Here is a 25,591-nt window from a genome sequence, read left to right as displayed (position 1 = left end):
CAGCTTTTATCATTCTTAACCCACCCTAAAAGGATTTCAGAAGCATTGTGTTTTACATTAATTCCATGGGAAAATTATACGTGTTGCAGTTTAACAATTTAAAAAATTGATGTAGTATACATACATCTCTGGTTCAGCCAAAGATCAGAAAGCAAAGTCAGTCCTCCTAAAACACAACAGAAATGTTCTTCATCTGTCAAAGCCAGGACAGCAGCCATACTGCTCTGCAGAGAGGTATATAAAATAAATATCACTGCTAATAGGCGCCCGGACAAGTTCCTCACATGTAGACAGCAACATAAAAAAAATGAACAGCTGCTCCAAAAACTAAGGATCCTGGCATTTCTTTGGAGTACGGAATCTTGCAGGAAAGCAGAAAAACTACTCAAATATTGCCAGAGCCCATATGATTATTATCACTTTATTGCTTTGCTCCAATAACTTTTTTTTCTTTCCATCTGGGAAAGGACATGGTTCTGCTTGGGTGCTGTTTCATAACTCCAATACCACACAACCCTAACACAGCGTACAATGACCTCAGGCAGAAATACAACTGGGTACCAACCCAACCCTGGGACAAGAAACCTCAGCACTGAGTGTGGCCACACACATCAAACTCAAACACGAGCTCCCCATGCACCTCACACAAACACTCTCATTGCTGTCATGTGCAAACACATCTTTGAGATAAACATTCCCAAATGAGCAAGTAAGGATAGGCTGACACTCATCATCTGTACGCTTTCAGGTGCTTGGACATGTCAAGGCTGAGTTTAATTTTACAGACACGTAATCCTGATGAACTTAAGGTGACTTCCCATACGGGTTGAATGTACATAAGGGTTTATAGATGCATTGCCCCACAGCAGAGGTCAATTTTCTGCATCCCAGTAAAGTCACTCTGGATATTGGTCATTAATGCTAGGCACAATTTGTACAGCTGAAAATCAGCAAGTCGAATCATAAAATCCAAGTACCAAGCAAGATCTGGTCAGTAAGCAAAAGCAGTATGCAGAATTTGATGTAGCCATGGTGTTTTGCTGTTTTCATCCACCAGATGGAGAATCTTGATTGATAGCATCTCCAAAAGAAACACAAGTGTTTGAAGAACTGATTTCTTGAACTCGTTTCCCATTACATACACAGAAGGCTTTCCTGTCTCAAAGGAACTTTGGCCACAACTGCAGAGGCACTGAGGTGGATTCTCCAGGTGTCCTTTAACGTGGTGTCCATATCACCGCCTGTAACAGCAGCATTACCCCACAGCAAGCTGAGCATCCTTCTGCATTACTTCATTCTGACTTTGGGAACTCCAAACCACTGCTTAACGCCATCAGAATTATCTGGGGCAGATCTGAGTTCTGCACAAGAACCAGAACGCTGCTAAAAGTGTACTTCTCCTGAGTTGCATCAAGATGGGCATAGACTTGGACCTCTGTGCAATGGAAACTGCCCTCAAAAAGACAGCACAAGGTTGGCAGACACAGCCAATTTCAGACGTTGTCTGCTCTGCAGCAGAGGGATGTGCATTCTCCCCTCACAAGGGACATTTCCCCCAGCACAGATGTGCAGAAGAAGCAAAGTTTATGTGGAGCTCTGGCCAGAAACTACTGTCCAGTGCCGGGAATTAGCAATGAAACCCCATTTTGGAGGTTCCAGTGCCTAGAACGAGAAGAAATACAGCCTGGATGATCAGGACAAAGTTGCAGCTGACTACAATAGCAGCAATAGCCACAGGTCTATACATATTTACAGTAACAGTAGCAATCAAATGGTAAACTAACAGCATAAAAAAAAGGAATCCCAACTTCAAAATACACGTATGTACAAAGCAATCCAATAAAGAAAATAAAACAATTACTAACTGATTACTAACTGATGAGCAAGTAGCCACAAAAAGGCATAGGTGGACTTCTAACATGGGAATAGAAACAAATACAAGATGGGACTCATTGGGATCTCTGGTCCTCAAAACTTAAGATCCTTTTCTGTGTTATTTAAGTATGAAAAAACCACTGCCATGCTCCTGCCAAAATCTTAGAGTGTTGTTACTTAGAAACAGCAAGGAGCTTATTAAGAAATATTTCAACACATGGTAATTTAATATTTGAATCCCCTTTGGAAAGTGGGAAATAAACAGCATAACAAAATGGCAACAACCAAAAATAACAGCTCTAAAGAAGTTATCAGATGCTGCCAAGAGAGGAGGAGGTGAAAAAAACCTCTATTACAACAGTTGCTCAAACTGAACAAAGGACAGCTTCTCAGGAGTGACCACCTACATCGTGGTTTATACCTCACAACGTATGCACGTGTGTTCCTGAGGCAACTGCAGTAACCACTGCCATAGTCAGGAACCAGCAGCAAAGCTTTCCTCCTGCTGAATACCTTAGTTCTATTTTACTGTGCATCTGAGTAGATTTGCACAAATACCTGTGAACTTGTGTTACTTAAAACTGATTTCCCTCTTATGAGACCACCAGAGTCAGATTCAAAAAAATATGGGAAATGAATTGTAAGGAAACGAGCATAGTTTTCAGTTTATACCCCTGAACACCCATTTTTCCCATTACATTGTCCAATTGTTTCAGTATCCTGAAGTAACTTTGGCTCATTAAAAAAAAAAATTGTCTGTACTCAAGAGAACTGCTGACTGAACAGTACTGAGTGCATTAACCTTTCAGAGACCACTGGAGTAATGAGGTCTACTTAATTCAGTGCAATAATATGCAAGAAACGTTGGAGGACATTATTTGTCCTGAATAGAAGACATTACTAAAAACTCTCAGCTTCAATGTGCTTCAAGAAGCAGGCAGGTTTATGTCTCAGACTAGAAACTGTCTGCCAAATCTTTTCTAGTTTAACAATATCCATATAGTCCAAGCAGAATCAGCAGCTTTCCCTCCTCAGATGAAAAAAATGGACAAGTGCTCTGAGGACAGCAGACCTGCACTCCAGCCACACAACTGGAACATCACACTGCTCGACAGAAATCCCATTGGTGGAACCCAAGCAAGAAGAGGGTGCTGAGGAAAGCATCGTTATCCCAGTTCTGGAAAGAGACAGCACCATGAGGAAGTCATTTCTATCTGCTAAGCTCTTCCACCTCTCGGGCTGCTGCTGTCCTTACAGCACGACACCAGGTACACATCACAGGGCTGTGTTGTGGAGCACAGACACTAAGCCAGAATTTATCTTCCTCTGATAATTGTGTTAACTCACCACGTTACAGAGAGCTCCCTCTACAGAGACAGAAAATAAATGGAGAGGCAGGCTGTGGGAATAAGACTCATGCTTGAACCTGACCCCGTCCCCTAACGTCATAAGATACCCAGTTTAGCATAGCAATGGCAATGGCACAAGGAATCACATTGGAAAGCTGCAGTGCTAGAAAGCTCTGCTTTCCCTTTGCAAAGCGACCAGGCTATAGCATTTACAGGCTTTGCCCTGAAGGCTGCTCACCCCAACACATGAGATACCACAGGGCCAGCACGCAGCTTGCCTGTGCTCTGCAAAGCACACAAACAGGACCTCCCTTCAGTCTGTAAAGACTTGACATCTGGCTCAGGTTCAAAGGAGACTCCTGAAAATGCTTCATTCTTTTGTACTTGGCTTACCTTGAACAGGAAGATTACAGCCAAAGGGATTAACACCATTTTTTATACTTTTCCAACCACACACTCATCTCCTACACTTTAGAAAAAATCTGATCTAGCAATTCTGGGGGGGACGGGGACGGGACGGGACAAAAACCAAAGAACAACACGATGTCATTCCAGCGACCTCCTATCAAAAAGCACAGCAGCCAACATAAGATCTGTGGCAAAACAAGTCACCTGCTGGTTCAGAAGTCTCCTAGACCTGCAAGCACTTAAACATCCCAGCTCCTGAAATAAACCTTGGTGCTGCTTAAAGACCAGGGATAATATTTGTGAATTCTTACCCCCTAAAAAAAATACATCTGAAGAGCAGAAGAAAAATGCAGATCTCACGCTCTTCTGAAGTGCTTTATCAGTACAGACCTACCCTGTTTTGCCATCCTCCCTCCCTCCTCCAGAAAGAAAGTAATTCCAGCTTAAACTTGCAAGAGGGTATCTAGGGAGGCTGGTAGAGGTGATACATGTAGCAGCTACACGAGTGTTTGCAAGGAGCAGGGTTTTTCTTCAGGGTTCCTATGAACCCACAGCACAGGCAGAAGATGGGCGCTTGTTCTTCGTGTTAACATACGGACACATCTGAGCGCGGTGTACACCTCCCTCGAGCAGTCAGGGTTTCCCCCTTCCAGTCACGTTTTTACAAACAGGAAATGTGATGAAAGAATTTTGTCCAACAGATATCATCATAAATTGTTTTATTTAAGTTCCCAAACGCAAAGGATTTTATAAAGTTTACCTCTGTGTGCACATTTGCTTCACGTACATAACACGCAGTCTGACAAGTGGTAGACAACTATGCACTTGACAGCACCTTCTTCAAGAAAAGCTAGAACTGCAAGGAAACAAGTGGTTGACATGACTTTTAAAGACATTTTATTTTTATTTTTACTTGAAAAAAAAAAGAGTGCCATTTAGCATTTAATGAATATGTTTTAAATAATAAATAAAATAAAATAAAAAAACAAAATTACTTCAATAGATGATAACTAAATACCAAGCTCCAAACTAAAGCAAATCAAACCTGTGGAAGAAAAGTGTTTTGGTGATGTTTAGCATCCACAGACATGCTGTTGTCTGAACTGTGTGGCATGCACTGCCTCCTCTATAAGCAGCTCTTGCTGTTCTGCTCAGCTCAGTTTCAGTAGAAGCTCTGGCCCCAGAGATCTACGCACAAAGAGAAATGCCCCTCTCTTCCTTGGAAAACAACTGTAATCAAAGTGCCTTTAATTTACTTCCTAAGGAGGAAATCTCAATTCAAGCCATCCTTGAGCGAGAGATGTGAAGGCATTCAGATTGTGAAAAAATAAAGATGCATTCTTCCTGCACAAACAGCACTTTAGAGGTCAGTGAAAAGCTGAAGATAAAAACCAGAGATGAGGTAAAACGTGATCCTGGCACCATAACTAACGTGAGCCCACAGCAGAGCACTACTCTGCTAAGTGGGGGTAAACTTCCCTTCCAGGTACAAGGAATCATGAGCTCATCCTTCTTCACCTGATCTGTGTAGGACAGATAGAAGGTGTTCGTGGTGCTGTGCTACCAACAGCACTAGCAGGGAACAAGCCCTAAAGACACATGTTCAGCAGAACAAGCACCAATGTAATCCTGGCCACTATGAACGCTACCTCTGATGTGCTCACTCATTTTAAGAACCCCACAGCTTTAAACCTGATCTAGATTCATGCAGCCATCGCTGGATAATTAAGTCATTTAGAGCCAGTTTCTGTTACAGCATAACAGATGACAAATTAAAAACAAAGAAAAAAAAAGTTGCAAAATATTTTCATCCTCTAAAGCAGATGGACCGCTAACGCTTCCAAAATCCAAACGCCATCTTTCACTCTTCTAAAGAAAAAGTCTCCCTTCCTAGCACGTAGTACTGAGAACTGAACTCCTGCCAAGGAGCCACTGAACGTACGGAGTCCAGTTTCAGCACTGCACGCTTGTTATTCTGCTCAGTTCCCACGGACAGCCACTCACAGGTGCACAAACTCTCCCCACCCACGTAAACCCATTGTTTCAGGAGGCACCGCTGCGATATGAAAACAATCAGGGTGGTTGGGCTGCATTATAAGGTCCTGTTAGCAGTCAGAACCCTACAGACCCACGGTACATTTGCTCCTTGACATCAATCAATAGGGTACTACACCCGAGGTAACCTAACACAGACGAGGAAAAAAAAAAAAAGGGATAGTTTTACAACCAACGATCTGAGCTATCATTTTACCAGACGTCGAAAGCTGCTCCAATGGAAGCAATCACTCTGCTGTTATATCCCCTCCCAACTTGTTTCCTTGGGATTTTTTTTTCTTAAACTCCCCCTGGAGAACTCTAAAAATAAACTGATAAATAAACCATCCCTGCAGCAGGATGAAGCCACCACGCTCCGTTAAACACGCAACTTCCCACGGTACGAGGATGGCAGGACTTTTCCAAAATGCTCTTCTTGTCTTTTTTAATCACAGATAAGGACGAAGGGCAGAAAAACATTAAGAGTGTGTCGTCCACCCCCGAACTGAGCAGCAGACAGCATGGCTGCACATGTGGAAAACCTTTACTGTGCCCATTGACCACATAGAACATGGCCCAGGGGGTTCCCCCCCAACCAAGAATCACAGAATCATAGGGGTTGGAAGGGATCTCTACAGAGCATCAAGTCCAACACCCCTGTAAAGCAGGTTCCCTACACCAGGTTGCAAAGGAAGGCGTCCAGGCGGGTATTGAATATCTCCAGAGGAGGAGATTTCACAGCCCCCCTGGGCAGCCTGTGCCAGTGCTCCGTCACCCTCACCATAAAGTTCTCATGCACATTCGTGCAGAACCTCCTGTGCTGCAGTTTCTGTCCATTCCCCCTTGTCCTGTCTCCACACACTGCTGAAAAGAGTCTGGCCTTGCCACTTTGTCCCCCACACCTCAGATATTTATCAACCTGGATCAGATCCCCTTTCAGTCTTCTTTTCTCAAGGCTAAAGAGACCCGGTTCACTTCGCCTTTCTTCATAGGGGAGATCCTCCAGGCCCTTCACCATCTTTGCAGCCCTGTGCTGGACTCTTTCCAAAAGATCTCTCGGGTTTTTTTTGTTTTTTTTTGTACCGGGGAGCCCAGAACTGGACACAGCACTCCAGATAACGCGGTCCCCTCAATGTCACCGCTTATTAACGCTCTGTCGCGACAGGGAGGGGGGCGCCCGGCGATACACCCTTCCTTCCCAAAAACCCGAAAGGGGGGGGAGGGGAAGGCTCCTTAAAAAAGGAAAGCCGCGGCCTCAGCCGCAGGGGGACGGCGGTAAGCGAGGGGCCGAGCACGGTGCAGGCAGGCGGGGAGCGAGGCGGTGCAGGGCGGGCTGCGAGCAGGGCCCAGCTCCGGAGCCCCGCGGCCGCAGGAGGAGGAAGAGGCGAGGCCCCCTCCCCCACCCTTGCTCAGCTCCCCGGCTGAGAGCCCGCGGCCCCCCCGCCTCACGCCCCTCCCCGGAGCCGCCGCCTCACGGCCCCGGCTGCTCGGCCTGCGCTGTTTGGAGCGGGAACGCTGCGAGAAGCGGAGCGCTACGCCCGGCCTGGAGCCCCCCCCGGGAGCTCGGCCCCAGCCGTCCGGCCGCGGGGCGCCGTGGTTACCGTGTGCGGTGCCGAATTCTCGTGGTGTTTGTCGGGCGGCTGCGATAATGGCGTCCTTCCTCGCGAGAGATCTCCGTCTCCTCAACGCGCACGCGCCGCCGCGCTGCGCCCGCTCAACCCCCGCCCGCCCAGAGCGTCCGCGCATGCGCGCGAGAGAAGAGGCCTCACAGCCGCCCTTCACGGCCGCGCCGCCGGGAGAGACTATAACTCCCAGAGGGCAGCGCGCCCGCTCTTGGGCGCCGCCCCCGCCGAGCAGGACGGGACCTGTAGTACACGCGGATGGAGCGGTGCACTCTGGGAGTTGTAGTCCGCACACTATACCGCGCAAAGCCCCCTTCTCTGAGGGCTCCGCCAAGCTTTGCTGACTGGGAGCCGCTCTCAGGGCTGTTCTCAATGGCACCTCTTTTATTACTGCTTTCCCGAGTGATGTAGCTGTGATGCTCGATCGCTGCAGCTGTGAGTGAGTGGATTTAAACGCATTGCGGTGCCCCAGGAGCTGCTGCACAGCCTTCCCCTATTAGATCCCCGACGAAGCAGATCCTGAACACGTGCACCGCTGAAATGAGATGATCTGAATGCGCGCTGTTGCATTAAGGAGGAAAACATCGCCTTGCTTGCTGAACAGACAGCAAATTGAATCAGCTAAACTAGCACCCTAGGGCGACTGCTCTGCTGCCTCCTCCCCGCTCCTGATGCGAGCACAGAATGGTGCATGGGGAAAACCTCTGGGAGCAACAGAGGCATGCAACTGCATCATAATAAGCACAGAGGAAGGCTGCAAGTAGCTCTTAGAGAAGAAAAAAAGCAGCTTGTAATATCACAACAATGCCCAAATAAAAAGATCTCAGCCCCAGCACAGCCAGCAGTCACTTTCACGCTTTTGCATCAGAATAAGAAGCTTCAATCTATTCTGTGCTGTCACAGTACGTGATTGAATCCATTCTGGTAAGCCAACACCTACAGGCCTATGACCAAATGGTCTGGAGTCACTGCTGCACTGCTGGGTCAAAGCAGCGCTCTCAGGCACTGCAGACTTGCAGTGTCCCACCTCGAGGTGTCCTCAGCTCAACTTCAGCATCCATGTGAAAGTGAACAGTACAAACCACAAAAGTTCCAGTTTCTAAACTCCTTCAGACCCCAGGGAAGCAGAAGTTCCTTCTGCTCATCTGTCTGAGAGCTATAGAGAGAATCAGAGAACAGAACCCATTTGTTTCACCTTTCAAAGAGCAAAATTTGCACTGATGAGGCACCTGCTCTGCACCTTTATTTGAAAGCAATAGTACTTGCTTCTTAAACGGGTGTCTCCAGTGTTGAAGAGTCACTAGGAGCCTGGAAATTAGCAATTGGTACTTACAAAAAGCCTTGCTCCTGCTTCCAGATTTGTAAATGTTCAGCTGAGTCCATGGATTTATTTAGTGTGTTCTTTTCTTTCACAAGCAGATTAGGAAGTTCAAAGGTTAAATTACTTATAAACTGACTTTTCACACAGGATTATTTTATGCTTTGTTGCACAGAGTTGCCCTGTAACAGACTTGGCAAACTCAAGCAACCACTAGGTCCCTGCTTGAAAAACAATGCATAAATACCAGTGCAGTACCTACTGTTCAGGGTTGCCAGTAGAATCCTTTGCTGTCAAACCTAAATCCATCATTACAGCCTTTGTGTTTTCTCATCAGTGCATTCCCTCCTGGAGATTATTAACTCAGGTTCTCCTGAGGAGGTGAGATCTTTCTGTAAAGCCAGTACAGCACTTCTCAGCTAAAACAACACATCAGCCAATTATATTAATCACCTGTAGTCATCAAAGTAGCTGTAGGAAATGATGGTGGGATCCTTTGAGCAGAGATAGCCACACAATAAAAATAACATAGCAATTTGGCCCCTTCTCAGTGCTTAAATCAGGACCAATTTTGGCTTTTAGTCTTTATTTAGCTCTGAGTTTACCCCCCTGTAACTTGTTCAAGTGCCTTTGTCAAATCCACTCCCCTCCTTACAGAGGTGAAAATTTTTTTAATTTTATTGAAGAAAATGCATCTTATTGCCCTGCTGGCTTATTCTCCCAAATGAAAAAAGCAAGAGATTTCCCTGTTTTTTTAATTCCTCACCTTTTCATCCTTATGTTTCAGTCTCTCTCCTGCACTTTACATATATGCTAACTTTTCTCTGCCTCGTTATGAAAAATCATTTGGTTCCAGGAAACATCTAGCTTATTTTACCTTTATATCAGCACTCACTTGCTATTGTTTCCTAAGGAACTTGCTGCTTTTAGGTGGTTTTTGCATAGGTCAAAAAAGATTGGTATCTAGTTCATTGGTTTCCTTTTTTTGTTGTTGATAGAAGAAAAACCTTACCATAGCGTCAAAGGTAAAAAATTAACACACTGTGCACACAATTTTGCAGCTGCATAAGCAGTAGGAAAACAAAGGTTGCCAAACAAAGCCTTTGTTTAAACAAGTGACCAGCATTCATAATTATGTTCAGTGCTGAGCATGAGAGTGTGGAAACAAAGGCAAAAAGAATGCAGAAGAGGAGATCAGGGCACAGAAGTAACCCCAGAGCGTTTGAAATAAGAACTTGATTGTACACTATGCTACTATAGAAGAAGTACTTGAAAATCTCCTGTTTATTAAGCTTCTCTGTTACTTTATTCACGTGCTGTGTATTAATTCTCATAACTGAAGAGGGACTGAAACACGTCCCTCTGAACAGCCATGTGCTCTCCTGTGACATGGTGGTACTTAAAGAAAGGTGGTTGAATTGATATACAAGAATTTGTGTAAGATGTTTGTATTTTAAACACAATATCAATGCTATTTGTAAACCTGCTGCAGTGTTTTTCCTTATTGGTCGGAAACCTCTCTGCTGGTGAAGCTTTTATCAGTCTTCCTCCTCCAACCACACACTTCTCATCACTGACTCTTCGGATAGCACATCTACTTTCAATTATTTCTTTGATTTCATTTGATTTTTTTTTTTCAAAAACTGGGTTGGGTTTTAGAGGCTTTTACTCCTGAACCTACTTCACCTAGCTCTGTGACTTAGGGCAAGACAGTGACTTTTTCCCTCTCTGACTCCGATCTCACATTCTGTACTAAGTACACCACATTTCGTTTGCTGAAGATATTCCCAATTTTCATGAATGAGGAAGGAAGAAAAGACCTTCAATTCCCAAAGCAGAGAGAAAAACAGTGTTACACGTTTGTTCACCCTGTTGGTCAAAGTTCACGGTCTTGTAAGGACATCTGTGCTAAACTGAGAAATTAGGTGAGAAGGGACAGGCTTGATATCAGCATTCTCTAATTTGTTTACATACTGTTCAATTTCCATGCATACATCATGGAAATAATATTAGGGATCTATTCCCTTTCTCAGAACTGTGTAATTCTAAAAAGCTCTATTACAATTCTGCCCTTCAGTGACCTTCCCAGGATCACGCCAGCTGTGTCTGCTGCCCTTTTACCTGTTACACAGCTGATAGCTTTGCCTGGTATTTGCTGGTTTGCTAGCTTTGTTCAGCTTTGCTACAGCCCATGTTTATTTGGTCAGGCGTCATCATCAGTCTTTTTTACTCCACTGGGCTGGAGAGATCAGCCACATCAACAAAAGTTGTAGCCAATTTTGGATGTGGAAGAAAAGCTTTCCTTAGGCTGAAGTAATTTGTGAGCCGTGAGGAGCGTGTGCCGATCCACAGAGAAATGAGTGTTAAAGCCAACAGAGTAATGATCTACTGCTGTGTGAATGCTACCTAGGTGATATTTTAGGTGCTCCATTGAGGTTTCGCACAGACAGCAATGCCAGGATACGTAGCTTCCATTTGTTTTACGCTGCCAGCTGTTAAATAAAATAACTAGCTGAGGAAAATGTTAATTATGTGATTGCTATAATTATACCTCCCTAACTATAGTAAAACTGTAGGACTATTCTTTCCCTGGATTGCTGAGCTTGGCTTGCTGATGTCGCAATTAAGACAACATTAGCACAGGAACACCTTTGAAGCATAATGCCAGGAGAAACAGATCTCTTGCAGCACTGTAGGGGAAACAGAGGAGTGGGAAAGGAAGGGTTTGTTTCCTCTGTCTTCCCTGAAGTCTGAATTCCAAACGATGCAGAGACAGCATGATGGGTGTAAAGACAGATAAAAAATATTCTAATGTTTCCCTTTTCATAAGAATTGATAACTGCCACGTGGTACAGAAGCAGTGCCAAAAACAGGCATGGAAAGACTGAAACCATAGCACAACATCCTATGTGTGTCTTCCTTCAGCCAGGAGGACGAAGCACTGTGTTTCACCCCTGTGGCTTAGTCTCCATACTTAACGGCCCTAAAAGCAACAAGTTTCTGCTCCCTGCTAGCTGTGAATCGAGCACAGGGCATCACAGAAACAGCCATAAATATCGAAGTTCAGACAGCACGCAGGAAGCTTATCTTTTGGGGAATAAAAAAAAGCTGATTCTGAATGATTTGAATTGTTCTTCTATGGAATCAAAATGTTGATAAGGTTGCACAGAACCAAATGTGTGCAGAAGGTACATATTGGCAACCCTCTAGTAAACATCAGAAAGGAAACAAAAATCAATCCTCTCTGTCCAGTTTGGAGGCACTTAGAGCAGAAGTCAGACAGGTAGTGACAGTGAGAAATACCTAGATTTTCCCTTCTCCAGTTTCTGTGAAGAATAAGTATGCACACTTTTATTGTAGCCAGTTGCACTCCACATATGTGATTGATTACCCACAATTAAGAACAAAAATAGAAGCTTGATTCTGAAGTTTTTCTGCTGGCTGACAATGACTTGCTGACACTTCAGAGCAGGCAGTCGAGGTAATAAATGACAAGCATTAAGAAAGACTCTCCTAAATAGCTGATTTTGGAAGGGACAGATAAAGCCTGCTGCTTTAGGATACTAGGGATCCCCAAGCTTTGCACTTACACACTCTGCAGTAAGAGATGACAGACATGCACGTATTTAATGAAAATATCATCAATTAAATATGTCTCTAACATAAAATACCAGCATTTGTTAAGTAAAAACATCTTCTGAAACATTCTTCATCTGTGATTTTATGGATTAAGAAAGGACTGCTTTTTAATGCCAGAATGTTGATAATCTTATCGTGTCTTGTTCAGTCACTGACAGATTGTGTAGCTTTTAAAATACGCTCTCCTGTATACTTAACAGAGAAAAATACTCACGAGAATTTTACAACTACTTGCAAAAAAATAATTAAAGGCCTCACAAGACCTGTGTGTTGTCAGGACCCTAAGGCCACTGCCAAGTCCTGATCACCTTGAGGAGGTTCACCTGGTGCCTCCACCATGCTCCCACCCTTAGCCTAAGAGCCAGTTTAAGCACAGGCTTGAGCTCTTTGAACTTCATTGTTCGGGCACTTATTTTCAGGCTCGCCTTTGCCCCTGTCAATAAGAAGGACTTTGGACTGATGATGTTGCTTGGCTTTGTCCCTGTCTCTTTTTATTCCTGTCCAGCCTGCCTGGTTGGACCTTGGACCTGGTTTTCTGCTTGTTGTATTTTGAGCTTAGAATGGACCCTCTTATCAGTGCCAACTCTGCTCAGTATCTGCAGGGTGGCATCCTGCTGCTGGGGGACACTGAGTGGGCTCCCCGTTTCTCTGCCCTGGGAGAGAGCTGCCTCTGTTCTCTGACACATTTAGGCACCGTCTTCAGATGTCTTTCCATCTTATTCCCGTGGAGCAATATAACCTGCAATGCTGTGGGAAGTCTTTGGAGAATAAGTCGCTTGGTTTGAGTGGGAAATCACAGCTTTAACTTGAGAATCTGCTTGCAAGGGGTTGCAGCTGTGGTAGGAAGAGCAAAAGAAAGGGTATAAAACACAGATATTTTGTATCGGGAAACAAGTTATTGAAATTGCATGTAGAAGTAATGGAGCAGCTCTTCTCCTGCTTTCATCCCTAAGAAACAGGGCAGGGAACCCTGTTGTCCCCACTGGAGAAATTCTTCAGCTTGGCTGAAGTGATGTTTGAGCTACAGCAGGAGTGGGGATGATGGTTCTATAGGTGTGTTCGTAGCCTATGTGAAATGATGCCTTAAGAGGCCCCTTAGAGTTCAGAAGAACAAACTCTTCACCATGGGGCTGCCACAGTACTGCACTAGGTGCTCAGAGCTACAATATTTTGCTGCAGGGACCTGCTCCATCTCCTGGTCTGAGCAAGCCTTGTCTATCTACAGACTTCTGTGAATTCCTCAGCTCAGGCAGACATCACTCCTCAGAATCACGGCGTCAGTGATAGCAATGGTTGGCTATCAGCATTCAAAGAATGTGTGCATGAAGAAATGATAAGAAACCTCTTCTTGCATATGAAAGAGTGGTTTCTGTAACCCTTCGGTGTTCTTGGAGCCACATGAGAGAAAGCCTGGAGAGCACACAAATAATCATCAACTGGCCCAGCCTCCGACACAATTAGAGCCAATGAGAAGAGCCAGAACAGGAAGAAGTTGAAAATTAACTATTTGGTTAGCTCACTCTCCAGCCAAGAAAGGGTGCTCTCAATTATTTTTTTTTTATAAATAGGTCAGGAGATCCCTTGAAGCTGTTATGCCCACAGCATTTTTGTTTTGTTTTGTTTTCACACTGATGGGCTGCTAGATTCTGGAAAGTTTCTCTGTCTGTTTGGCTAACAGAAGATTTCGATTGCTAAGGAGATAACGATGAATAGCGTGAAGACAAATACCCTGGGGCATTTATTCAAGCAGTTGAAAACTGTCTGGAGTTCACCTGCAGTGCCAGCACGGAGCTGCAGCCTGGCCTCCTGCACTCCCAAAAACAGGAATGAGGCATGTAAGTATTTCATGTCCTTAAAATAGTGCTGGATACCTGTGTGAGTGAGGTGTAGCAGTACGAAGGTGACGGATGTAGAGGATGCTCTTATTTGCTGGCTAACAAAATCAGGGAATGTTTTAGAACGGTCACTGAAAGGATAAGGAAAGAAGTGAATAGGAGTGAACCTAGAGGCAGAAATACCTTGCCAAATTGCCTGATTTCTTTCCACGTGCTGGATTTAAATGTTGTTACTTGTGCTCTAGCAGTGTTGTTGGGTTGTTTGCGATTTTAGCTTGTAACTACTGTGAAGGAACAGGCTTTGCAACAGTTAAATTCGTCATGCAAGGCTTTAACTAGTTACAATAAAATCTGCATTTACACAATGGGTTCTGAATGGCTTTGGATTTAATAGACAATGCAATGTTGAATGCTGAGAATGAGGCCTAATAGAAGTACTAACTAGGAGATCTGTAATAAATGACTTACTTAGGTGCAATAAGTAAGTATAAAGTATAAGTACGCATAAATGCAAATGTCAAAGATTTAGCTGTTTAAATGGATGATAAACTTATCTAAATCAGATTTGTAGCGAGGCCAGCCACATATTGCCTACTTGCTCATGGAAAGATAACATCAGCTGGAGAAATAGTAAAGAGTAACTTTTTACATTTACCAAGTCCCTTTGTTACCAGTATTTTTTTCCCCGTAAATGCATTTAGCTTATTAACTTTTCTCAAGGAACAGCTGTATCCCTCCTTGAAAACCACAATGGGATTCTCATCTATTTTTTAAATCCTTTGGAATTGTTTGGTGCAGTCAGAAGGCAAAGCACAGAAAGGCTGAGATCTCCGTCTTGATTATCTGTGGTCCATAAGCTCCCAGTAGGGAGCTAAGTGATGCCACGTTTTTTTTCCTGTGAGCACTTGTCCATTGGAAACTGCACTGAGAAACCAGAACTCGCTTTGTGCTAACAGACATTCCTGGAGGAGATCATACCAGGCCGTCTCATCCCAAGGCCACTCTGCTATTAAACTAACTACAGATACTATCTGCTTTTGCTCACGTTCCTCTTCACTTTAAGACAGATGCTATTTATTACTGAAATCTTTCTCTATTCCATGACACCCATGCAGGAAATGCCAAAACAAACTGATTCAGAAAAACACCATCTTTAGAATGGTTGGTTTCAGCTGCCAGGGGAATAGACACCAGCTCTGAATAAGCCAGCCTGTGTGTTCCTCCATCTGGTGGCTGGCCCATGAACACAACATGCATTGAAAGAATGTACATTCAGTTAAACTCAGCTATTTACAGATGATAATACAAGCAGTCAGTTCAGCAACAAAGCCTTGATCAAGGAAATAGCCCACGTTCTGAAGCTTGGCAAACCTAGATTGTTTAGTACTGTCTTCAGTGTAAAGTTGATCTCTCTCATTTCACCGTTATCCTGAAGTTCATCTTGTACCACTCCCATTCACAGAAATAGCCTCTTGCCAAGCTTCATGGTGATGCTCAGACTTTTGCCATGACAGCACAGGCTCAGCCATTCAAAGACCGATGCCTCCCAGTGCCTTTATTCTGAATTCAAAGGTATTTTTTCTTTCTTAATCTTTGAGAAGGTAAAGAGAAGCAGAGTCCTTTCATTCTGTTTTAAATAGTTGTCCAAATGCAGCAGTGACACATGATCCAGGTGTGCCATCTCCAGGACAGCACATACAATTGCAGTAACTGTACACAAACTCCACGAGATAGCTGGAGTCCATTCCGTGCAGCATTGCTGAACTCCTGTGCATAATTTTAGCAAATGTTTTTATAACAAAAAAGATAAAGCCCCTATTTACTTTACCTTGCCAACTGAAATTACCTTCTTATCTGGACTTAGCCTCGGCCACTGCCTTCTCATCCAGGCTCCTATCTCTGCCAAACATTCTGGAAGCAGAAAAAAAAAGCTCAGCATTTCACAATCTGCTGCTGCTTTCCTGTTGAGCTTAAGAGTGCTCTGTCAGTTGCATCCGTTTGATAAAAAGCATTGGACTGTTTATCAATAAACCAGCCTACATCACAGTCCAACTCTGACATCAATTCAGCAGAACTTTCAACACCTTGTGCTGATGGACCATAGCCAACCAGTGCTGTTATCATCCAAAATCTTGATTCATGCTAAAAAGCCTCAAAGAAAGCAACCTAGCTTGGATTTCCTCTCTAACATTCAATCCAAGTGGCTGAAGCAGAGCCATGGTCCTTTAAAGTTTATATGTTTATTTTTCTAATTCCGACTGTGTTGCTATGGAGAGCACAATGTAAGAAAGAAAACATATTTCTGTCAAATGGGTGTGGTTTCCTAACTGCTCCCACAGTCCTGTCCTCCTTGTTTGACTTCAGAGCTGGGTGAAGCTCGTTCAAAAAGCCCTATGGAAACAGAGGGCTTTACTCAACAGGATTATATATATATATATACATATATTTTATAAGATTAAAACCATCAAGACGAAAATCCACTAAAGCTGAGTCCTTTTACTTGTGGTTGGACTTGATCTTGAAGGTCTTTTCCAACCTGAGCAATTCTATGATTCTGTGATAGCCCTCATTTTCACTTGACAACTCTCTGAACTAATTTTTGTACCCTTTCTTCTAATTTTCTATCCCTTATGTGGCAACTTTTTGCCCCCCCCACTGCCGGGATACTTAAGGGGATTGCAGATAACTGTAAGCTACTCTAGATTTGGCAAACCATGACAAGAAGTTTTGTCTCTTTAAATCAAGCTCACATTAGTGCAAACTGGCAGTGAACCCTTTTGTTTAACTGGATTTATTCTGGATTTATTTTATTTTTTTTTACCATACAACTGTTGCTTTCACAATGTTTTCTTGGAAATTGTTATAAACGACAAATAGCACATTAGTGTATGAAACCTGTAATTCAGTTTGGATCTTTACACTCACCCTGAGCCTTCTGATGCTTTGACACATCAGTGCCAACTGAACTTCCTAACAATGAGTCCAAATAGATCTGTTAATGCATCCCTAGCTGCAGCTAATTACAGAGAACAAAGCATACAGCCACGGTGCCATTCTATCTACTCCAATTGGGAAAGGCAGGAGGAAAGTGCAGTGCCTCCAAATGCTAGAAAACCAAATGAAGCACTGCCGCGTCTGTCTGGAGGGTTTAAAAGAATACTTAATTCTCACAGTTGCTCTTAGTTGACCTGTTTGAAAACTAATCTATTTAAAAAAGGGTTTTATTTGCTTCCCACGCCGCGTCTGTATCACTTCCAGTTATGCCCTAGTCCAGCTGCTGGGTTTCTGGTTGCTGTGCTCCTCTTGGCAGAAAGCACTGCCAGTTCAGGAACAAGGGGTGTCCAGAAAGGCCCTAAATTCAAAAAACGTTAAGAACCAAGATGTTGCATTTCTGGTAGCTGCCATTCTGTCCAGCTTATCATGAGAGCTGTGCCTGTCCAACTGGGACACGGGCATGGAGAAAGTTCTGTTTCAGAAATGGTCCATTAAAAAATGATTTGGGCCCTTCTTGCTGAATGCTGGGAGCAAAGTTTAGGGCTTATGTTTTCTTTTGCAGCTAGCTCTTGCATCTTTCTGCAGCTTCCAAAACAAAGAAAAGCAACACCTTGAGAAGGAAAAGGCTTTTTGTTTTGTAATTAAGAGCTCAAGCTGTACTGAAATCCATGCTCGGTAAGAAATAGCGTGTGTATGTAAGGAAAACACGAGTGCTGTGGGGCAAAGTGATTTCTCTGCTTGTTCCCAGGAGCCTATGCTGTAATAAGCTTCTCCCTGGTTGTGCCATTCAGCCCACAAGAACTGACTCACTCCATTTAGTAGCTCTATAACAAGCTTTTAGAGATCCTGGCAGGATCAGTTCCCTGAAAGGCTTGACAAAGTTTGGTCATCTTCGTGCTTCTTCATGTAAGGACAACGGAGTTGGGATGGTTATTTTTCACATACAGAAAAGTGACAGCTGCACAGCAACAATAAGAATCATACTACGATATGGACTGTGCAGGCATGTCAATTTGGTGGAGGGGTCCTCTATGTGGCTCAAGACCCTCAACTGTGATTTGAGGATGTGTCACTGAGGAACGGAAAGTAATGATAAGCTTGTTTTGCTAACAGATAAAAGGAAAAAAACATCTGCTTATGCTCGATATTAAAATATCTGAAGCTATGCCACTGCTCCCTGCTGCAGTTAAGCACGAAGCTCAGATGTGCTGTCCTCTAAGCAGCTTCACCAACAAACTCGAGCTGAGCACAGAGAACTGAGCGTGATCAGGAAGCAAAGCCTGAATGAGTGACCTTTATGGTCTTCTGTTTCTTCTTTCTAAGTCGCAGGAAGCTCTGTATGGACTCTAACAGACTTTAAAAACGGAACACTGTTAGTCAAAGCAAGAATTCATCGCGTTTATAGTTGAATCCTAGCACCAAAAAAAGAAGGAAAGAAATGACTGCACTTAACAGAAAGTGGAAAGGGGGAGTAAAAGGTGCAATAAATGCTGACATCCGTGCGAGAGATCACGCTGCCCGCGCGGCCACCGCAATCGCTTTGTCAGCGTTCACCCTCCTCGCACTCAGCGGCGTTCAATCAAGCGGATACCACGCAAAGCACAGCCACAACTCTTTCCGGGCTGCCCCCACCCGATGCTCAGCATCCACGCAGGTGACTCAGCCCGGAACGCCGCGGGGCGGCAGCGCGGCACCGCCCACGGGCGCCATGGCCACGGGACGGGCGTTGCTGCTGCTGCTCCGCCGGGCTGCGGGCTCTGCGTCCCCGCGGGGGACCCGGCGGTGCAGCCTGGGCTCCTGCTGCTCGTACCGACTGCGGAACGCCCGTGAGTGCCGCCCCCGACGGGGGATCCCCCCGGGCTCGGGTTTTTTTGGGGGGGGTGAGTCGGGATGTTGCGCTTCCCCGTGTAGCTGCGCGTCGTGGAAATGGAGTTTCGTTTGTTGCTGTTTGACTTTCCTGCGTTCCCGCTGATGTAAGTTGTCCTTTGCAGCCTTGTCAGTGTGGCTTTTCCTCGCAAGAAAGCGCCGAACTAGTTACGAGTTCTGTAACGTCACTGCGTCAGAGCCAAACTCCTTTCGTTGTCTTGCAGTGCATCCGCTTTGGCAGAGTCCTCTTACGATTCCCGGCGGCACCCGGCAGTCTCCTATCAACATCCAGTGGAGAGATAGCGTCTACGACCCCGTTCTGAAGCCCCTGAAAATCAGCTACGACCCCACGACGTGTCTCCACATCTGGAACAACGGCTATTCGTTCCTGGTGGAGTTCGACGATTCTGCTGATAGATCCGGTAAGCGAAGCTGAGCGCGGTCTGCTTCGTGTTGCTGCTCCGTGCTCAGTGCGGGGGAACCCTCGTGTGCTGCAAAAACCTCACGACGAACAGCGATGCAGATGTGGGAAGGGAGTGTGTGGCAGGGGAATCAGAGTCTCAGCAGTTATATGTGGGACTCACCATGTGTTTATTAATATGACTGTTGTACACGTTATCTGCTGTAGGGTGAAGTTTATTTTTACTGCCTAAGCCTTAACCATGCTTTTTTTCTTAAGGCCACGTAACGAGACAGCTTTGCTTATGTGAGTCAATCTTCAGTCGTAGGTGCATATATCTGCTTACCTTTAAATAGGGTTTTATCGTTAAACTCTAATAAAGTAATCTAAGCAGATATATTTAGTGTGTTTGAATTGGTAGCTAAATTGCTTTCAGTTGGAAGACGTGCATGCTGAGGTGGAAATGCTCAGTCACAGCTTGGAGCAGTGATGGAGCACCTGGTGGGAAGGCAGGGCCAACCCAGGGGAGCTCAGCTGCATCAATGCAATGCACCTGGCTGACTGGAAGGGCTGGAGCCAGGATCCACCCCTTCCCAGCCCTCATTTAAGGGTTGGCAGTGGGGGTGAGGGCATCTCTCTGGAGGTCTTTCCCTACCTGAGGCTTTTTGAGGGGGTAAGCAGCTTCCTTCGTTGGTTTGGTGTCTATAGCTGGTGTGTTTGGGCTTGTCCTCACTCGCTGCAGCCTGGGACCTTGGTATCCTGCTATCACTGCTGTGCTTTCCATTGCATTGTAGTGTTCCATGTTATTTATCTCAATGTGCTTTTGAAGGATTAAATAATACTGAGCTGCTACCCTATGGAGCAGATGCACACGTTCCTGTTGTTTTAGTACAAGTCTGTGTGTGCAGAATCCAATTGAGCACTTCAGCAATTTGTTAGGAATAAGCACTCTGACCTGGGCAGCTGATTTTGTTTATGTTCTCAGCAGAATCAAGTGCTTTAAAGTCAAGAGCTTGCTACCAAATCGCAGATCTCCTGTTGATGGTTCCTTTTTAAACTTCGTTTTACCTGAGTATGTTGTTATTTAAAAAGGATATTTCTTAAGTGTAGGTGAGCTGGTAGTGGCTGGTCAGGGATATTGAGAAACACATGATTCGTGTCAATTATTCAGCTTGTTTTGGAGGGGAGCACAGAGGGATCCTTAGCAAATCAGAACTTGTAGGATTGGAGGCATTTATCCTGGAGATGACTGCTTATCACGAGAAATGGGAGAACTTTATGTAGGATTTCAGTGTTCTTGAGAAGGAAGTTTTCAGCACGCTAACAAATAAATGCTTGGCCTCCCTGGTACTGCAAAGTGATATTCTTTGCTGCAGATCAGTGAGTAGCAAGTATCTTGTTTCTTTAGTTTCTTTGTGCTGCTTGTCTGAACGATTTTAAATCATATTTGTTAATGTGGATTTCTTGCTTGGTTTGTTTTTTTAGTAATCGTTGGAGGTCCCTTGGAAAACCAGTACAGATTAAAACAGTTCCACTTCCACTGGGGAGCCATCAACGAGTGGGGTTCAGAACACACAGTTGACAGTAAATTCTACCCAGCAGAGGTATGAGGAGGGATCTGAACTGTGCAGATGATGGAGGCTGTGTCTTGGGCTGTGCCTGTGAACCATCGTGCTTGCTAGAACACGCTGTATTTGTAAAAACAAAATTACAGCTTACTCTCAAGGATAAGACCTGCTATTTGCTGCAGCTCACACACCTATTTATCAGCAAGTTTGTGTTGTCTGTATTTTCTGAAGGAGAACACAGGCTTGAAGTAAAGGTTGGCCCCTGCCTGAAAGTTTCTGTGGTGCTTTCTTCTGCCTGAATGCCCACAGTGGAAGCTGCCAGACAAGCCAATGGCATGCAGTGAAGCATCATTGCTATTCCAGCTCTGTCAGGAGGAAGTGGTACAAATCACTTGTCTTTCCTTCTTTAAAAGGGGAAAAGGGATCATAAACAGAGCAGGCATTTATCCTAGCATAGTGAGCTCACAGGTTCCGGTTGATGCAGTGCATCCGCTGAGGTAAAATGCACAAACTCACTGTTTGTTTTGAGAAAGTGCTTTACTCGTGAACTGCAGTAAACTGCGTTTGTGTGAGCTGATGGATCTCATTTCTTGGGAGCAATTTCTTGGGAGCACAGTGAATGTAGTACATCTCAGCTGCTGTTTTGTGGACCTGCAAGTCTCCCAATCCTTAATGCTTCGAAAGCACCTTGTGTGTCATTACTGTACACTTAAACTAAACATGTACTAAATATTTTTTTCTCTCAGATATATATATGTAGAGAGAGAGAATGGAAGATTAATTCTCTCTCCCATTCCTGTAGCTCAGGAAAGCTGGCAGTGCTGAGCTTGCATACAGTATCCTGTGTGTGTGAGCCTGCAGTCCTGGCTAATGTTGGGAAGTTTTTTCCAATTATTAACGCAGAAATGGGAAGGAAAAAAGAAGTTTGCATGTTTGTTTGTGGAGATGGAATGTTATGAAATAACTAACGTAGCAACATGTGCTTAACTAATGAGTTAATTACTGAAACAGAAAGTGAGTCAATAAAGAGGGCTCCTGTTAGTATCTTCATATTAAAAGGGAAGTGCCTTATTTTCTAACAGTGCTTTGGTCTTTGTGGCTTCTGATCTCCATGGTAGCTCGCTGCAGCATTGCAAATTGCCAAGAACTGAATGTAATGAAGGTGGGAAGTCAAGTTTCTTGATGCCATTGCTGTGCTGTGTGTTGGTGTCTCATTCGTTTGTGTTTCAGCTGCATTTAGTACATTGGAATGCTGTCGTGTACCCAACTTTTGAAGAAGCTGTGATGGAAGGTGATGGCTTGGCCGTAATCGGAGTGTTTTTAAAGGTACTTTTGCTTTGTATACTTTTGATGATTTAGTTTTATTTTGGTAGTGCACATTTAATGCAGAATATCTCTAGGTGGCTTTTTGTTTGTCTGAAAGAGCTGATAAGGTAAATGGGTAGGATGTTGGCTTAGTATTCTTCATCTTTTGTAGCTTGGAGCACATCACGAAGGGCTGCAGATATTGGTGGATGCCTTGCCAGCAATTAAACACAAGGTAAGTGTTTTTACACATCCCAACAGTTCCCAGTCATCATAGCCAGCAGCCATTCAAAGAAATAATGCTTTGGGCATAGTGAAGTTCTGATAGATGTTAAGTGTCAGTAAGGAGTCTGATTGGCACACAGAGTAAATTGTTGATCATACTGCAGAAAAAAATGTTATATTTGAAGGAGGAGATTGTACACCTCAAGCTTTCCAAATGACGAGAAAAAAACAATGCTCTGGAGCCTTAAAAGAGGGTAAAATATGTGTGGGAAATGAGTTCCTCCATGATGGCTGGTATCTCACTTGCTGCAGTCTGTTGTTCCTTTTGAATGCTTTTTTTGCCTTGTGAGGATAATAGGAACACTTAAATTGTGTCTACTTAATGGCTGTTTCTACCTCAAACCCAGCGTTATGGTCTTGTACAGGTCTGAGGGTTTTAAGTTACTACTTTACGTAGATGATTACTAATACTTACAGCACAATTTTACACTTGCAAGTGCATATAGTATTTAATCTCATTGTTAAGATCTCTTTAAATCTGCTGTCTTTTTTTTTTCTCCCTCAAATTGCAAGTTTTAAAACAAGTTCTTTCTGGGGTTTAGGACACTATTATTGAGTTTGATGTCTTTGACCCGTCCTGCTTGCTGCCTTCCTGCCCTGATTACTGGACGTATGCGGGCTCTTTGACTACTCCCCCACTTACTGAATCAGTCACGTGGATTATTAAGAAGCAGCCAATTGAGGTCGATGAGAATCAGGTAAGTCTCTTGCTGATATTTAATACCACGCTCGTTTGCTTGCTTGCTGCCATGGAGGAGTAGAAGCACAGAAGCAGCTGCTCACTAATTCCAGTATTTCTCTGTGAATACACAGAGATCGACAGCTGCTTCACACCCAGTATTTGTTTTCTGGTATCCTGGTCTTAAAACAGTGCTGGAAGGCCTAAGACCTCAGCAGTAAGCAGTTAAAGATGTTTCTCCAGCCCCTCATGTAGACCTTTATCCTGATCTCTGGTAGCAACACCTTGAGCTGGAAACTATACCTTGAAAACTTACACTAGAACTTTACTAGAAGACTGCATGCTTCTTCTCTCTTTACCGTGATGCAGACAGAGTCCCCATTGGGTTTTCTCTTTTGCCTTTGTAGGTGTGTTTACTCACTGCCTGGCTAACAGAAGTTAGTTCACGTGGTCAGTAGTGTGCTGACACCAGCCCTGACTTATTTCATGCTCTTTACTGCTTTTAGTTTTAGTACTTTGTTGTACAGTGTGACGTTATTCCTTGGTATGAAATAGATACAGGGACAAGTCAGAAATGGTCAGGAGAGCTGATCAGAACTGTGCTATTAACTGCTTTGTTACTGGCAGTTCTTAGGGTATTTTGGTCTGTTCAAAGAAGTGCAGTAAATTCAGAGGCGTTACAGAACAGCTCCTGGAGATGGCTGCAAAGAAGCAAAGCCATGATGGTCCAATCTACCAATTTTTTTTTTTCAGGATTTAGGAGGCACAGAAAACTTCTGTTTTGTTTTTTGTTTGTTTTTGAGACTTTGATTAATGAAGCACAAGTCCAATCACAGGAGGCAAAATACTGATTATTAATAGAACTTCTGCATGTAGGTGGACCATCTGGGAAGTCCAACTCAAAACAAACTTCAACAGTGGAGAATAGGCATGTACACAGTCTTATTTTAGTTTACATGAAGGAGTGGGGTGGGAAGAACTGAAGATGTAAGAAAGCAGTGAAAAACGAATGTGTACTGTTTTTTGGGTTTTTTTTGCAGTTAAACATTTGCTCAATTTCTTGGTGCTTCTTCACTCATTCTTTCATGTCATAGAGAGTCCCATCGTTTAATGCTGTCGTGCCCTTTGTGAGCATTCAAAATCTGATCTGCTGCACACTTTGAATCCCCAGTTATAAACCATTGAGAACAAAAGCCACGTAGGTCATAGTGGGTTGGGATTGCTGTTATCTTGAGTGTCAGCATATGCATGTCTGTGTAAGAAAACAGAACTTCAGGGAGGGTTTGGAACTCCAGGAGCTAAATTGGCTCTCTCTCATTCTCAGCTGGAGGCATTTCGGATGCTGCTCTTTACTTCAGATGGTGAAGAAGAGAAGAGAATGGTGGACAACTTTCGCCCTCTTCAGCCATTGATGGACAGAACCGTGCGCTCATCCTTCCAGAGCAGGCACCTGTTGGGTATTGAAGCACAGTACTCGGGCCATGCTCAGCAGGTCAGGCCGTAGATGGCCCATGAAACATCAGTAGTAACTTGGTTAGTAACTAGGTTTTACTTTGCAATGATTTCTCCTTTTTTGCAGGATGTTTATGCAGTGTAGTTTCACAGACAACTAGTTTCAGTTTTAAGAGTCAATTGAGCTTCAGTAGAGAGGCTGTATGTATTTTAATTTTTGTTTCTTTTTAATACAAACTCTTAACTAATTGCTCACTTAAAAGCAAGGATCGATTAAAAAAAAATTACTTTGAGACTTAAAGGAAAAATGGGGCAGGAGATCTTTTTCCTCTTTTTGTCTTTGAATTGTTCTGTGTCTCTTCAAAACTGCTTCAGTGATTTGCTTAAATGAATAGTCCCAGCTAAAAACGTGTTAACAAGCAGGAAGTGTGAAGAAGTGAAGTCTATTAAGGTTCTTTGTGGAACTGCTATGGAGGCTTGGGACTAGAAGTGTCACATGTATGGAGCTGTTTTAGCTTTGTCCTCTTCTCAAAACAACAGAGACTTGGTGCATAGGATGATGAGAAGAAAAGGAAAAAAGTGCATTGCCTGTGTGACACATTTATAATGGATAACACAGTATGTGTGCCTTACCTGTACCATAAACCAGAAGACTTTACAAGAAATGTAGAAGGGGATTTGTGGACAATTTCTGGTTTTGAAACCTAATGGAATGGTGAATGAGTGTGGACAAAACGCAGCAGTCAGATTCTTGATGGTTTTTTTTTTTTTCAGCAGCTTCTAGAGGACCAGTGAACTCTTCCTGAAGTTTTGTCTTAAGCTGAACTTCTTTTCTTGAGAGTTACCCACCCTCATGGTTACTTGGGACCATGTTGTTCTTCATAGCACCTTAACAGAGTCAAGTGGTGTCTGGAACTCAGTTGTGGGCCAGACAAAATTGTTTAAGGTACCAGTTGTGGAGC

The 25,591-nt window shown here is 43.9% G+C and overlaps 2 protein-coding genes across 4 annotated transcripts in view; one reads left to right on the top strand and one right to left on the bottom strand.

The window, feature by feature from the left end:
- Positions 1-7,343, bottom strand: part of BANP (BTG3 associated nuclear protein) — a 124,010-nt gene extending 116,667 nt beyond the window's left edge. For both annotated transcript variants that reach the window (XM_065745388.1, XM_065745389.1), the window contains exon 1: positions 7,268-7,343. The gene's annotated coding sequence lies outside the window, so the exon portion shown is untranslated. The remainder of the gene's footprint in view (positions 1-7,267) is intronic.
- Positions 7,344-13,923: 6,580 nt separating this feature from the next.
- CA5A (carbonic anhydrase 5A) lies at positions 13,924-24,695 on the top strand. 2 transcript variants are annotated; one of them, XM_065745401.1, is made up of 7 exons: positions 13,924-14,080; positions 19,165-19,362; positions 20,826-20,944; positions 22,139-22,234; positions 22,386-22,448; positions 23,041-23,196; positions 24,502-24,695. In XM_065745401.1, exons 1-7 carry the CDS (start codon positions 13,951-13,953, stop codon positions 24,679-24,681), a joined length of 942 nt encoding a protein of 313 aa, XP_065601473.1. In that variant the 5' UTR covers positions 13,924-13,950; the 3' UTR covers positions 24,682-24,695. The 2 variants fall into 2 exon arrangements, with proteins under 2 accessions (XP_065601473.1, XP_065601474.1); XM_065745402.1 differs by lacking the exon at positions 13,924-14,080 and adding an exon at positions 18,777-18,900.
- Positions 24,696-25,591: the final 896 nt, after the last annotated feature.

The sequence above is a fragment of the Cyrtonyx montezumae genome, unplaced genomic scaffold (genome assembly GCF_038088225.1).
Source record: "Cyrtonyx montezumae isolate F1298 unplaced genomic scaffold, pur_monq_1.0 scaffold_35, whole genome shotgun sequence".
NCBI classification, from domain to species: domain Eukaryota; kingdom Metazoa; phylum Chordata; class Aves; order Galliformes; family Odontophoridae; genus Cyrtonyx; species Cyrtonyx montezumae.
Note: the sequence above shows the minus strand (reverse complement) of the source record. Positions and strands in the feature narration are given on the sequence as shown.

Coding starts and splice junctions, on each gene's coding strand:
- CA5A (XM_065745401.1), top strand. CDS start 13,951: ATGAATAGCGTGAAGACAAATACCCTGGGGCATTTATTCAAGCAGTTG. Junction 20,945..22,138: donor GTAAATTCTACCCAGCAGAG/GTATGAGGAGGG, acceptor TTTGTGTTTCAG/CTGCATTTAGTACATTGGAA. Junction 22,235..22,385: donor TAATCGGAGTGTTTTTAAAG/GTACTTTTGCTT, acceptor CATCTTTTGTAG/CTTGGAGCACATCACGAAGG.